Consider the following 14,958-nt stretch of genomic DNA (forward strand, 5'->3'; position numbering starts at 1 on the left):
CAGATAGATAAATTACTATGTTTTACTTGCGCTAAGGTTTGTGTACAAATGGTCCTGCAACTGTATAATGTCAGAGGGAGGTTAATTCTTACAAAGTTAGTAGAATTGGTGTAATACAAAGTGATATAAGTGCTCCAAATCCACAGGGAAAGAGTTGGATTAGTATTTTACCTGTGATAATATGAGAGCGCTCATGCAGATGATCTCCTTGGTGTCTTGGTCACAGTTGATTCCGGATATAGGGGTCTTGGTAAGTAGATGTAAGGAGTAACTTCTTAATGCCAGTGTGGTAGCTGGAAGATGTTGACTGTTGAAGCGCTGCCCCGGTCGGTGGCACACGCTTGATTGAACAAATCCGGCAGTTACTATGCGTATGTCGAGGTGCTTCCAGGACCTGTGTGACGTATGCGGTCATGTGACCCCCGCGGTCACATGATGTCAGTACAATCAAGTACGGTGTGAGGAGACCATTAACCAATGCATTTCGGAATGCAACGGATTCTTTCATCAGGGATGGTCCACAAAGCAACGGTGTGGATTTCAATAACCAAGGTGGGTTGGTTTTATGCTAATTATTCTAAGGCAAACAGCTCAATCTCATTGGTTAAGCCTTTGGGCTTCAAGGTGTTAAGTAGAAAAATCCAGGGGTTCTCTGCTCTTGACATCTGCTTGATAAAATCACCATTCCGCCAGTGTTTTTATACTAGTTGGATGCCTATTACATCAACCCCCTGTAGGGATCCTCCATCCGCTTCCACAAAATGTTTTGATACAAGAGGATGGTCATCAAACTATTTTCTTATATTCCAAAGATGTTCATTTATTCTTTTGTTCATAGGACGTTTGATGAGTCCCACGTATAGTTTGTTACACAGGCATTTTATAGCATAAATTACCTCTTGTGATGTGCAAGTGATAAAGTCTGAGATTTGACATTCTCTATTGTCTTTAGAAATCACAGATTTTTTGTTAACCTCAATGTTTTGCACATCTTGCACTTTTTAGGCTACTTTCACACTTGCTTTTTATTTTGCAGCGCGTTTTTCCCGCAAAAAAACGCATGGAAAAAACGCATACAACTGCGTTTTTTTTCAAGCATTTTTATGCGCATGCATGAAAAAAACGCAGCGTTTTTAGTGCGTTTTTAGTGCGTTTTTAGTGCGTTTTTAGTGCGTTTTAGTGCGTTTGCGGTTTTTTCCAACATTAGTTGGCCTCACCAAAAAAATCAAGATAGGGTTAGGATTAACACTAACCCAAACCATGACTTTACTAACCCTAACCCTTAACCAAACCATACTAACCCTAACCCTTAACCAAACCCTAACCCTAAACTCTAACTCTAAACTCTAACTCTTAACCAAACCATACTAACCCTAACCCTAAACCCCCTTAACTAACCCTAACTCTAACCCAAACCCCTAATTTCCATTGTCTAACCAATGGTCAACAAAAAAACGCATACATGAGCATGCCAATGCGCACATATGCGCACCCATAGACTTACAATGGGTGACTTGCCGTAAAAAAACGCATGCGTTTTTTTGAGGCAAGTCGAACGGCCAAAAAAATGCAACAGGATGCATTTTGTGCGCCCGAGCGCACACCACAAAAAAACGCATGCGCGTAAAAACGCATACAAACGCATGTGTATGCACACATAAGCGCATCCCATGCAAAATATAGGGAAAAAAAGCGCATGCATTTTTTTTTAGCGCTAAAATACAGCGCAAAAAAACGCAAGTGTGAAACCAGCCTTATATGGGAACAAGCCTTTTAAATCTTGTTTAAAAAAAAAAAAAAAACTTTCTTGGCTTCTATGTGTGCAGGGGTCTCGTACTGTTGGAGCAATAATATTGCCCACATTCCTAGCCTTTTTGAAAATAAATCTAGGATGATTGGTTAGTTTCTCGCTAATGGTTTTATCATCTTTTAGAATGTCTGTGTTTTTTACAATTTTTTTTTTTTTTCTTTTTTTTTTTTAGAATATGAACATTTGAGTTGTAAGCAGTGATAACAGGAACAACTATTGTATACGCTTTCGTTGTATCATTCATTGTTTTATTACAGAGAAGTTCAGTCCTAGGGATCTGCCTTACATTGCTTCTAGTTTCTAAAAGGAACCTTTGATTATAGCCTTTGTTGAGAAATTTATTTGTAAGTACACTAGCTTCTTTCTCAAATTTTGAGGGATAGAACAGTTTGTGTTCTCTCATATACTGACTGCGGGGGACGTTAATCAGCCAGCTAGGTAAGTGGCAACTATCCATAGAAATGTAACTGTGTCTGTTGGTTTGTGATCGGTACATGTTTTTATTTGGCCCCCTTCAATATATATATATTTATTAAGGTCCAGGAAGTGTATATGTTCTAAATTAGTGGTAGCGTTAAAATGCAAGTAAAAGTCATTTTTATTTAACTCCAATAAAAATTCAGACACTGATTCCTGGCTCTCTGCCCATATAACAACAAAGTCATCAATAAAACGTTGCCAGAGGACCAGATTTGTAGTGCTGTGAGCCACTAGGATAAATATGGAGGCCTTCCCATTGCCCCACATAGAGGTTGGCATAACTGGACGCGAATCTGGTCCCCATGGCTGTGCCCCACTTCTGGGTGTAGTGGTTCATCTTATATTTAAAAGAATTATGTGTTAGTATAAAAAGTATACAGTCTTTAATGAAATCCACTTATTCAGTCGAGAACTGGTGTGATTCATTTAAAAAGTGGCCTGCAGCTTTCCATCATTTTTCATGTCGTATAACTATATATAATGATGTGATATCTAGTGTGCCTAGACTCTAATGATCCTGCCACTGTATCTGTAACAAATGGAAGCGGGGGCACAGGTGATTAAGTTCACATTCGTTCTTTATTTTTTGAGTGGAACCTCGGGACCTCGGTCCGTGGGGCTCCGAAGGGGGCGTAACTAGTGAGCCCCAGGTATCCGTAGTAAGAGCCCTCGAACAGGACCAGAGTGGAATACCTGGGGACACAGGTGCTACCTCCAGTTAGACCCCGGACACGTGGCAGGTGTCCCAGTGGGACAAACGGGTAAACAAATATTAGAGTCTCCGCGAGCTCAACGATCACTGGGTTTTGGCCGTTGCAGCTGAAAAGCTGAAAAGAGGAAATCGGAGAAACCAGGGGAAGAGTCTTGAGGAGATCATTTGCATATTCCCAGTGCCTTCTGGGATAAGTGAAGAGTCTCCGCGAGCTCAACGATCACTGGGTTTTGGCCGTTGCAGCTGAAAAGAGGAAATCGGAGAAACCAGGGGAAGAGTCTTGAGGAGATCATTTGGCTCATCTTTCATCTTTTTAAGAAATCTCAAGATGGAAGAGGCCAGGAGCCATTTTGGTGAGCTGCATTTCTTGCTACATGTTCACAGATTTACCAGTGGAAAAGCCAAACTTCACATGCCACAAATGCAAGCTTGTGACCCTGTTGGAGGAAAAGTTGCAAAATGTCGAAGAGAGGTTAGCTACGTTGAAGATCATTAAGGAAGGTGAAGAGTTCTTGGACAGAGCAGAATTATCTCTTCATGTTACAGAAAGAGAAGAAATTCGAAGTGCACCTGAAGAAACAGAGGAATGGAGACATGTGACCCAGAGAAGCAGGAGGATCAGGAGGCAGTCAGCACCCATACTGCTCAGAAACCAGTACCAGGCTCTCACGCAGGAAAACGATGAAGAAATACATCAGGATAAGACTTTGCCAACAAACAGCAACCTTGTACGCCTTCAGAGTCCTCCTGGATGGAGAAAGAAAAATGTTGTGAAGAAGAAATGGAGAGTGGTGGTCATGGGGGATTCCCTGTTGAGAGGAACAGAGGCCGCTATCTGCAGACCGGATATAACTTCAAGAGAAATGTGCTGTCTTCCAGGTGCAAAAATTAAAGATGTGTCTGACAGGATATCAGGACTCTTCAGACCTACAGATGACTACCCATTCCTGCTACTACATGTGGGGACAAATGACACCGCAAGAAACGACCTGGAAACCATCTGCAGAGACTTTGAAGACTTAGGCAAGAAAGTGAAAGAACTGGGAGCGCAGGTGGTCTTCTCTTCCATCCTCCCAGTGGATGGCCATGGAACAAGGAGGTGGAATAAGATTCTGTAGGTGAACAACTGGCCACGTCGATGGTGCCGTCAGCAACGATTTGGATTTCTGGATCACGGAGTGAACTACTTATACGATGGACTACTTGCTAGAGATGGGGTGCACCTTACGAAGACTGGAAAGCAGGTATTTGGAAGTCGCCTTGCTACACTTGTAAGGAGAGCTTTAAACTAGAACAACATGGGAAGGGAAGCAAAAGACCAGAAAAAGCCATACACCTGACAAATGCTACTGAGAACTCTGCTATTAGAAGTGGAAAGGAAGAACAAAGACGAAAGAATCTAATTAAAAAAAATATTGGAGAAAGAGAAACCAATCACAAACTAAAATGTTTCTATACTAATGCACAAAGCATGGGCAACAAACAAGGAGAATTGGAACTACTAACACAGGAAAAGAAATATGATGTCATTGGAATCACTGAAACTTGGTGGGACTATACACATGATTGGAATACAAGACTAGAAGGATACAACTTATTTGCAAGAAACAGACTTGATAAACGAGGAGGGGGTGTCGCATTGTATGTTAGAAATGGGTATATCTGCACAGAGATTGAAGCTTCAGAGACTGGGAGTTCTGTGGAAACTGTTTGGGTAAGAATACAAGGACAGAACAATGGAAAGGACACCATTGTAGGCATTTACTACAGGCCGCCTGTGCAAGCTGAAGATATGGATGAACTCTTTATGCATCAAATGGCCAAGTTCTCCAAAAAATATGACATAGTTGTCATGGGAGATTTCAACTATCCAGACATTTGTTGGGAATCTCTCTCAGGCAAAACTAACAGGTCAAGGAAATTCTTATCCTCTCTTGCTGACAACTTTATCTTCCAAAAGGTAAAGGAGAAAACAAGGGGAACTGCTACCTTGGATCTAATCCTTATAAACAGGGAGGAAATGGTTGAGGAGGTAAAAGTGGCTGGGACCCTAGGAGGTAGCGACCATGCTATTTTAGAATTTTGGATAACTAGAGGAGGAAGACCTGTGAAGACTCAGACGTCAAGGTTAGATTTCAGAAAGGCAGATTTTAAGGGATTCAGAAAGAGAATTGGAGGGATCCAATGGCTGGATATCCTTAAAGACAAAAATGGCCAGGAAGGATGGGAAATCTTGAAAAATGAAATTCTCAAAGCACAGTTGTTAACAATTCCGAAAAGAGGGAAGAATAGGAAGCATTTAAGGAAACCAGGATGGATGAACACAGAACTTAAGCACATGCTAAAAAGGAAGCAAAAAATGTTTATAAAATGGAAAGAAGGAGGCATATCTAAAGAAGAATATAATGCTGTCTGCAGAACCTGCAAGGCACAAATCAGATTACTAAAGCTGAAAATGAATTGAGGCTTGCAAGAGATGTCAAAAGCAATAATAAAGGATTTTGGGGATATGTCAAAAGTAAAAGAAAAGTCAAAGATGCTATAGGATTTTTACAGGATGAAAATGATGAAATGGTAAGACAGGATGTTGAGAAGGCTGAACTTTTAAATTCCTATTTTGCATCTGTTTTCTCTCAGAAAGGAAATGTAACATCAACTGTTATTCACTGTCCTATTAAGGGAATAGAAGAATCCAGGATATCTATAAACAGAAAGATAGTGAGGAAACACTTAGCTAACCTAAATGTATTCAAGTCTCCAGGTCCAGATGAATTACACCCCAGAGTACTGAAGGAGATAGCAGAAGAAATTTTTGAACCCCTCTCCATAATCTTTGAAAATTCTTGGAGAACAGGAGAAGTGCCAGAAGACTGGAGAAGAGCAAATGTTGTTCCTATCTTCAAAAAGGGGAAGAAGGTGGACCCAGGCAACTATAGGCCGGTGAGTCTGACTTCTATACCAGGAAAGATCTTTGAACAAATTATTAAACAACATGTATGTCAATACCTGGATAAGAATGAAGTGATTAAACAGAGTCAGCATGGGTTTGTAACTAATAAGTCATGTCAGACTAACTTAATTTCCTTCTATGATGGTATTACTGATTGGGTGGATCAAGGAAATGCTGTAGATATAGTATATCTTGACTTCAGCAAAGCATTTGACAAAGTCTCTCATACAATCCTTATTGATAAAATGACTAAGTATGGAATGGACAAGGCAACTGTTAGGTGGATTCATAACTGGCTTAGTGATCGGACCCAAAGAGTGGTCGTAAATGGCTGCACATCCAGTTGGAAGAATGTCTCAAGTGGGGTACCACAGGGCTCTGTCCTGGGCCCTGTATTGTTCAACATCTTTATCAACGATTTAGATGAAGGAATTGAGGGTAAACTGATTAAATTTGCTGATGACACAAAGCTAGGAGGGATAGCTAATACTAGAGAAGAGAGAGAGAGGATTCAAAAAGATTTAAATAAACTGGAGAAGTGGGCAGCAACTAACAGAATGGTTTTTAACAGGGAGAAATGCAAAGTACTACATCTGGGCAATAAAAATGAAAAAAGCATATATAGAATGGGAGGAATAGGGCTAAGTGACAGCACATGTGAAAAAGACTTGGGTATACTAATAGATCACAGACTGAATATGAGTCAACAGTGTGATGCAGCAGCAAAAAAGGCAAATGCAATTCTAGGATGTATTAACAGAAGCATACAGTCTAGATCACGTGAAGTAATTATTTCCCTCTACTCCTCTTTGGTCAGACCTCATCTGGAATATTGTGTCCAATTTTGGGCACCACATTTTAAAAAAGACATCAACAAACTGGAGCAAGTTCAGAAAAGAGCGACCAGAATGGTGACCGGTCTGCAAACCCTGTCTTATGAGGAAAGGTTGCAGGATTTGGGAATGTTTAGTTTGCAAAAGAGAAGACTGAGAGGAGACTTAATAGCTGTCTACAAATATCTAAAGGGCTGTCACATTGTAGAAGGATCAACTTTATTCTCATTTGCACAAGGAAAGACTAGAAGCAATGGGATGAAGCTGAATGGGAGGAGACACAGATTAGATATTAGAAAACTTTTTGACAGTTAGAGTGATCAATGAGTGGAACAGGCTGCCACGAGAAGTGGTGAGATCTCCTTCAATGGAAGTCTTCAAACAGAGGCTGGACAGACATCTAACTGGGATGATTTAGCGAATCCTGCTTTGAGCAGGGGGTTGGACCAGATGGCCCAGGAGGTCCCTTCCAACTCTACGATTCTATGATTACAGATATGGTGGAGCTGACCGGCAGACACCGGGTATGAGAGATGAAGCTGGCTCTGGCAAGGGTAGTCAGGTTCCGGGTAGTTGGGAGGAAGCTGGCTCCAGCAACTCTAGCGTTGCTAAGGCGTTCGGACGGCGAGTGGTGAAATGGGATGGCACTTGAGTATATAGGTACAGGTGTTGTTTTAGGATAGCCAAACAAAGAAACAGTATAAGCCAAGTGCAAAACGGAATGCTATAAGAGCGCAGGCAGAACAGGAACAGAACCGGATCTAGCAAGAGTAGATACTCGTTGCTCTGGCACCCTCCCTATGACAGAGGGGCCACAAGTAGTAATTAGCACGCTGCCTTTGGTTAATTGATATTTTCAAAAAATGCGCACTACCCCCTTTAAGAGACCGGAGGAAAGCGAGCGCGCGTGTCCCTGCTGGCAGCGTGGCAGGAAGTGAGGGAGAAGCAGCAGCAGGATGCCGAGGGACAGACAGAGAGCGAGGATCCTGACAGGGACCTCGCAGAGGTACAGGGGCAGCCTCGGGAGCAGGAGCGGGTGAGGGACGAGAATCGGGTGCAGGGCCAGAACCGGGTGTAACAGTATCATACTCAATAGTTGTAATACTTGTCTACTGTCTTTGAGATAGGTAGGGAGGTTAGTTTCTATTTTTTTTTTTTTTTTTTTTTTTAAACGTAGATATCTACATAATGGGACAGAGTTGAAGTAAGACATTTGATACCCAAAATTATTGGTTGGCCTGGTGGGTTCGTAAGATCTCTATGAATTTTTGGGAGATGGTTAAAAAATTGCTGTTCTGGGGTATTAATAAATTCAAGTTCTTGTTTGCTCAGTAATAGGGATGAGCGAATAGCTTCGGATAAGCGCTTATCCGATTAGTTTTAGCAGTTACCGAATAGCTGCATCGGGAACCCGGATACCTGGAGCGCTCCCGATAATCAGCTGTTCGGTGCCACAGCTGCATGTGTCGCGGCTGTGTGACAGTCACGATACATGCATGGAGAGCCTGCTTGTTGGGCTATTCATGCATGTGTTGTGACTGTCACACAGCCGCGACACATGCAGCTGTGGCACCGAACAGCTGATTATCAGGAGCGCTCCAGGTATCCGGGTTCTTGATGCAGCTATTTGGAAACTGCTAAAAATATTCGGATAAGCGCTTATCCGAAGCTATTCGCTCATCCCTACTCAGTAAGTTATCCTTAAGACCCTTAGTGATTACCGTAATTCCTTCAGCTCATCTACAGAGGTCATTGAGTCAGCATCCAGTATTTTGTATGTTTTTGTGTCATTTAATAGACATGAAGATTCCTTATCATACTGAGTATAGTCCATTGTCAGCAGGCCAAATTATAATATCACGGTCACCCTGCAAATCTTGTATAGCCTTTCTTTCCTTATTAGATTTTATTATCATATTATATAGAGTCATTACAAACAGAGTGATTTATTTCTGTTAATGTTGATGATTATGGTGGATATATATATATATATATATATATATATATATATAATATATAAAAAAAAAAAATGTGTGTGTATATAATGTATATACTTTAAATTTCTTCTATACTGGATAAAAGCTGGGTGTTTAACTTCTTTTGGTAAAGATGGCAAACAGGCGGACATTGCCGGTAACGGTAGTTCTTTTATATATTTGTAAATTGGTGTACCAGCGGCAGCAATGTGGGAAGACAGCAATTTGTCTTTAGTGTTTATACACATATGGCAGATATCTTATGTATGTTAATAAAGAGGAGCTTCTGCAGATAGTAGAACATTCATAAGATCTATCTGCATTCCATATTCTCTGTATATTATTTTTTTGCAGTATTCTGTAGCAACCCAGTGGTTGAATGATATGGGAGCAGTAGATTTCTTCTCTCAACTTCGTCCAAATATAGAGCCAAATCTCCAAGCTATTGTGGATGATATCTTGGATGGTCTTTTCCTTCTTCCCACAGAATTGCCATGCAATTCATCATGGCAAGCACAAGAGCATCCAGGTAATAACTGTTTTATCTCATGTACCTTTAACAATTGTAATTTTCCAGGATGTACAGATACTCTGTGCCAATATTTTTGTTTTATCTTTTTACATTTGATCGTACATGGGGGTAGACTTAACTCCTAAGATCCCAGCCACCTCTCACCTACCAATTGATTTGTATACAGCAGTTAGGGTCCCGTTACACTAAACGACGCACCAGCGATCCCAAAAACGACACGACCTGGTCAGGATCACTAGTGCATCTCTACATGATCGCCGGTGAGCTCTCAAACAGGCAGAATCACCATCGATCAGGACCAGCGAAGGACGCTGGTAACCAGGGTAAATAGCGGGTAACTAAGCCCGCGTGTCCCTTAGTTACCCGCTGTTTATCCTGGATACCAGCGTGCTCGCGCTTGGAGCTGGTGTCCAAGGTAAACAGCGGGTAACTAAGCGGCGCGGTGCTTAGTTACCTGCTGTTTGCCTTGGATGCCAGCTCCCAGCGCGAGCACGTTGGTATCCAGGGTACACAGCGGGTAACTAAGGGACACGCGCGCTTAGTTATCCGCTATTTACCCTGGATACCAGCTCCCAGCATCTGCTTACAGCGCTGGGAGCTTGCTGATCGTTGGTCTCCCGCTGCCACATGCAGCGATGCGTGCTGGCCAGCGGGAGACCAACGATCAAAAATATCCCAGAACATTCCTGCATGATCAGCGATACCCGGCGGGGGGGCGGGGGCGATCGCTGATGCGTGCTACACACAGTGAGATCGCTGGAGCGTCACAAAATCGGTGGCGCATAAGGCCGCTTTCACACTTCAGGCTTTCGGTATCCAGCATGGTGCAGCGGAAAACCTGACTACCGGATCCGGCCGCAAACGCAGACACCGGATCCTTCTTTCTGCCGGATATATTCCTGGCAGAGAAGGTTTCCGGGCATGTGCAGGGCGAAAAACTGGTCCGGCGTTGGGAAAAAACATTGCATGCAACGTTTTTTCCAGACGCCGGACCGGCTATTTTCTCCGGATCCGGAAAAAACCGGACGCGCCGCATTGCCATCCGGCTCAATGCGGCACCAATGAAACAGCACGGGGAAAAAGCCGGATCTGGTCGTAACAGGCACCGGGTCCGGCGGTCCGGTTTTTCGCCGCACCATGCCGGATACCGAAAGCCTGAAGTGTGAAAGTGGCCTAAGTGTTCTCGTTAGTGACCTCGCTTAGTGTGAAGTACCCCATAGCTAATCACCTCTCTCCCCTTTTTGCTCCTGAAAGGCCTCTTATCAGTCCTGCAAAATTAATCATAAATACTCCCTGCCCCACGTCAGCACCCAGCATTGGCGGTATCCAAAACAGTTCTCCTAATCATGGCTCTTACTTTCCTGAGCTTTGTGCTTCTTCAAATGCCCTGCTATCTATATGCAAATCTAGTGGTAAGTGTAGCCTCAATTGCACATGTTGCTTTAAAAACATAAGTATATTAAGCAGATAAATCCATAAATTCATTACATATGACCAAATCCACGGTCACACCGACATCTGATTAGTGCAGAGATAAATGGCTTTCAACAACATGGAATAAGACCGCACATGGTGCACAGCAAGAGCAGCACATCTTGCAACATTTTGGAGGCAGTGCTGACCGTCTCAAGCATGCTGACCTCATACAACAATGTAGACTTGGAGCGCACACTGTCGGACCACTAACTTATTGTAAGACAAAGCTCCTGACCAGAATGTCTCATTCAGGCGTCAGTGATTTTTCATCAGTGTTTGTATGCAACAACCAAGATGGTCTCCAGAACACAGAACATATGTCAATCTTTCAATAATGTTTTTTTTTCTGTATGTTCCACTACTGGTTCTGGCATACACTGATGAAAAATCACTGATGTCTGTGTGAGCTGTCACTCCAATGAGTAGTGCCTGCCCCCGAAGCAACCAGGACTGTTATGATTGGGTCACCGAAGAGAAAAAAAGCAAAACAAGCTAAGTCACAGAAAACCAGAGAGGTTGGTAACTATGCAGATTGCAGATCCTAACCACACAACTAGCAGCAGCCGTGGAGCGTACCTACGATGGTCCTAGACGCTTTGTCACTGTCGGAGGACTAAATAAGCCTGAAGCAAGAAAAGGGGAAAACTAACTGCCCCACAGCAGACCCCAAAGGAAAGACAGCACCCACACATGTATTGACGGTGAAACAAGTTGAAAGCACAAACAAAGGCAGGAAAATAGGCTGAGCAAACGATGGGGCCCCAAACTAACTAGAAAGGATAGGAAAGGAAAGACACTGTCTGCAATCTGCAAAAAAACCCTACAAAAATAAAGTCCAACACTTCTGATAGCAAAATTAACCCTGAAGTCACTAGACTTCTCCCACTGTATCAGCACTCTGGCCTCTTTTTGCTCTGTCTCAGAATATTTCAATCTAATAAGGGACAAAAAGCAAATTGGCAAATACAGATAAATAAGAGTGGAAATTTAGCGCAGTCCCAGCCGGGGCTGGCTGACCACACAAAAAACTGAATAGACCAACAAAATCAAGTGTGAACATTAGCAAAAAAACTTGGCTTTAGATGACTGGAACAGAGCTGAAAACCAAGACCTGTCAAGCCAGAAGGAATTACCAGCACCAGAATAGGGCGTCGGCTGTCTTAAATCCAGTCTGAGATTCCTGAGGTCCAGTCGTCATCCTCATTATCAGGTGGCAGATCTCTACTGATTAAATCAGCCTCACTACCTCCTGTTACCACCAGAGGGAGCCTGGAAGGAGAACTCACAACTGGTGGACCAGAAAATGAACTCACAACACAGGACATATGGAGTATCCTTCTATTTAGTAATGAGTGAGGCTATCACACATCTTAGCACTGCCTGCACCTAATCAGGACATTTAGTGACAGACTTAAGGCCCCGTCTCACATAACAAGATCGTTAGCGAGATCGCTGAAACGTCACAGATTTTGTGACGCAACAGCGACCTAGCCAGCGATCTCGCTACGTGTGACACATAGCGGCGACCACCCCCCCCTTGCTGGATATCGCTGATCGTGCTCGAATGTCCTAGGCCATTTTTTGATTGTTGGCGTCCCGCTGGCCAGCATGCATCGCTGTGTTTGACGCCAACGAACGACCTCTTTGGCGACGCAGAACTCGGGGACGCAGGCGTGAGTCATCAGAATAGCTGCTGTGTGACAAGGTCCCAACGACCGCCAAGGTCCCAACGACCGCCGAGGTCGTTATACGGATCGCCTTATTGTTGCTGCGTTGTTGAGTAGATCTGCCTGGTTGGCAGCTTACTAGCGACCATGAAGTACCAGCGATCCTTACCAGATCGTATCGTTGACGGGATCGCTGGTGCGTCTCTAAGTGTAACGGTACCCTTATTGGCATGTAGCTCATGTAATCATGGAAACTTTGTTTATTGGGAGGTGTCATACATCTCATGCTTTGGTTTCGTCAGACCTTTAGCAACAAACATGAGTTTTTTTGAAATTTTTATGAAACTTCTCTTTGATGAAAGCGCCTTTTCTTGTAAAGTGAAGGTACTTTTTTCACAATTTGCCAGTGTTCTGTTTGTCGATGTAAGGGTATTTCTGTATAACGGGATTTGATTTTTTTTTTTTTTTGACCTAATTTTAATTAAGTTTTGCGTTATTATACATCTAAATAAGCTAAAACAATGACAAGCATTTGTAATACATTGTATTCTTACCATAGTCGGTCACAGAAACATTCCTCCCTAAATTTTTATGTTCCCCAAACTTGTTTAAATGTGTATGTAATGTAAGAGCAATAAAACTTTACTGATCGCCATCTTCCGTGGCTATGAGGGACGGTCCTCATCTCGCTCATGTGACTGAAATTCCAACTTGCTGGGTCACACTAGGGTTTACATGCGAGCGAAATGTTTTTTTTTTTTTTTTTTATAGTGTACGTCTATAGAGCATCAGAAAAAGACTCCATAGGCTTGCATTGTAAAAGCAACTTCTGTTCACACAGAAACCCCAGTGTGAGCCGGCTTTTTAGTAAAGCACATCATTCTACTGCTTACCGAAAACAAAAGGACATCTACAAAGAAAAGGACACAGTACCTACAGTCAAATATGGTGGAGGTTCAAACATTTTGCGGTTGTTTTGCTGCCTCTTGCACTGGGTGCCTTGACTGTTCATGAAATCTGAAGATTACCAAAGGATTTTGGGTCACAATGTAGTCAGAAATCTGAACTTGCGTCTTAGGTCATGGGTCTTCCAGCAGGGCAATTACCTCAAATATAATTTAAGAAACACCCAGAAATTGGTGAAAACAAAGAGCTTTAGAGTTCTTAAGTGGCCTGAAATGAGTCTGGGTCTAAATCTCACTGAACACCTGTGGAGAGATCTTAAAATTGCTGTTGGTAGAAGGCACGCTTCAAATATAAAAGACTTGGAGAAGTTTGCAAAAGAGGAGTGGTTACAAATTCCAGCTGAGTTGTAAGAAGATAGTTATAGGAAGCAATTAATTTAAGTTATTTATTCCAAAGAGTGTGCAACAAAACCTTAAGTTGAGGGTGCCAACAATTTTGTCTGGCCCATTTTTGGCTTTTTGTGTTAAATTATGTCCAATTTGTCTTTTTTATGTTGTTCCAATACTCAAAGGAAATAAATGTGTATAACAAAATATGTAATTGCCATAATTTTTTGTGAGAAATACTTCATTTTCTGGAACAATTTCATGGGTGTCAACACTTTCGGCCATGGCTGTATATGTGTATAATCCACATGTAGCAGAGAGACAGTAACATTAGATCTCGTACCGCTCTATTCTACCCTAGTGGTTTGAAGTTAGTGATATTGATGCCTATACTTAATGACCCAAGGAAGCTTTAATTCATAGGAAATAGTTTTTGTTTTTTTTTCCTATTTTCTTTTTCTTTTGGGGTGCATATTATAGTAAGGTGCATCTTAGTCAAAAATATGGGAATTTGCATTTAGATTAAAAGAAAAATATTGGGTGAAAATAATTAAATTCTAGGAAACGTTTCCAAGTTGCTTTGGATATCCTATTAGGTGCTTGATCGGCACACTGCTATTTATATGGGTATAGACTTTGTAACTTAGGATGGATTTTGGGTCATGCTTCTATAGATATAATGGTGATATAAACTGGAATATAATGTGTCTTGTACATGTTGTAACAGTTACAACTTTCTTTTAACATTATCTCTGGTAATGTCACATGGATTTTGCGTGACAGAATGTCTGCTAAAAATACTACAAAATACAATATCTGGCTAGAAGCCGGTGTCAGGGGACAGGATGTACCGCTGCAGTCACAATTGTACTTTCTCTCTTTAGCTGTACAGCAAAAAGATAATGTTCCTGTTGGATATTTTCAGCAAGACACTTCAAGTCTTCAACCCACGGAAATGTATCAAGAGGAAAACCGAGGTAGGATAATAAAAGTGTTAATATTAAAACATTCCTCCGCCTAGTAGGAGGATCAACTGTTGATTGTAATGTGGTGTAATTAAAGGGAACCTGTCACCATGAAAATGCAGTCCAATCTGCAGGCAGCATGGTATAGAGCAGGTGGCGCTAAGCAGATTGATATATTGTTGTGTTAGAAAAGATTCAGTATAGCCTGTGTTCTCATTTAAATCTTTTGCTTTCTTGGATTCTGGGTCCAGTGGGCGGTCCTATC

At 42.1% G+C, this 14,958-nt stretch overlaps 1 protein-coding gene across 3 annotated transcripts in view; it reads left to right on the forward strand.

Moving 5' to 3' along the window:
* The window catches only part of RTTN (rotatin), a 328,322-nt gene that overhangs the window by 35,503 nt on the left and 277,861 nt on the right, over positions 1-14,958 (forward strand). For all 3 annotated transcript variants that reach the window (XR_012234901.1, XM_073590015.1, XM_073590014.1), the window contains exons 4-5: positions 9,116-9,290; positions 14,613-14,705. Coding sequence is in view for 2 of the 3 variants with exons in the window: in XM_073590015.1 (XP_073446116.1) it covers positions 9,116-9,290; positions 14,613-14,705 (268 nt within the window). In the remaining variant the exon portion in view is untranslated. The remainder of the gene's footprint in view (positions 1-9,115; positions 9,291-14,612; positions 14,706-14,958) is intronic.

The sequence above is a fragment of the Dendrobates tinctorius genome, unplaced genomic scaffold (genome assembly GCF_039654945.1).
Source record: "Dendrobates tinctorius isolate UK_male_01 unplaced genomic scaffold, ASM3965494v1 ptg000115l, whole genome shotgun sequence".
Lineage (NCBI taxonomy): Eukaryota > Metazoa > Chordata > Amphibia > Anura > Dendrobatidae > Dendrobates > Dendrobates tinctorius.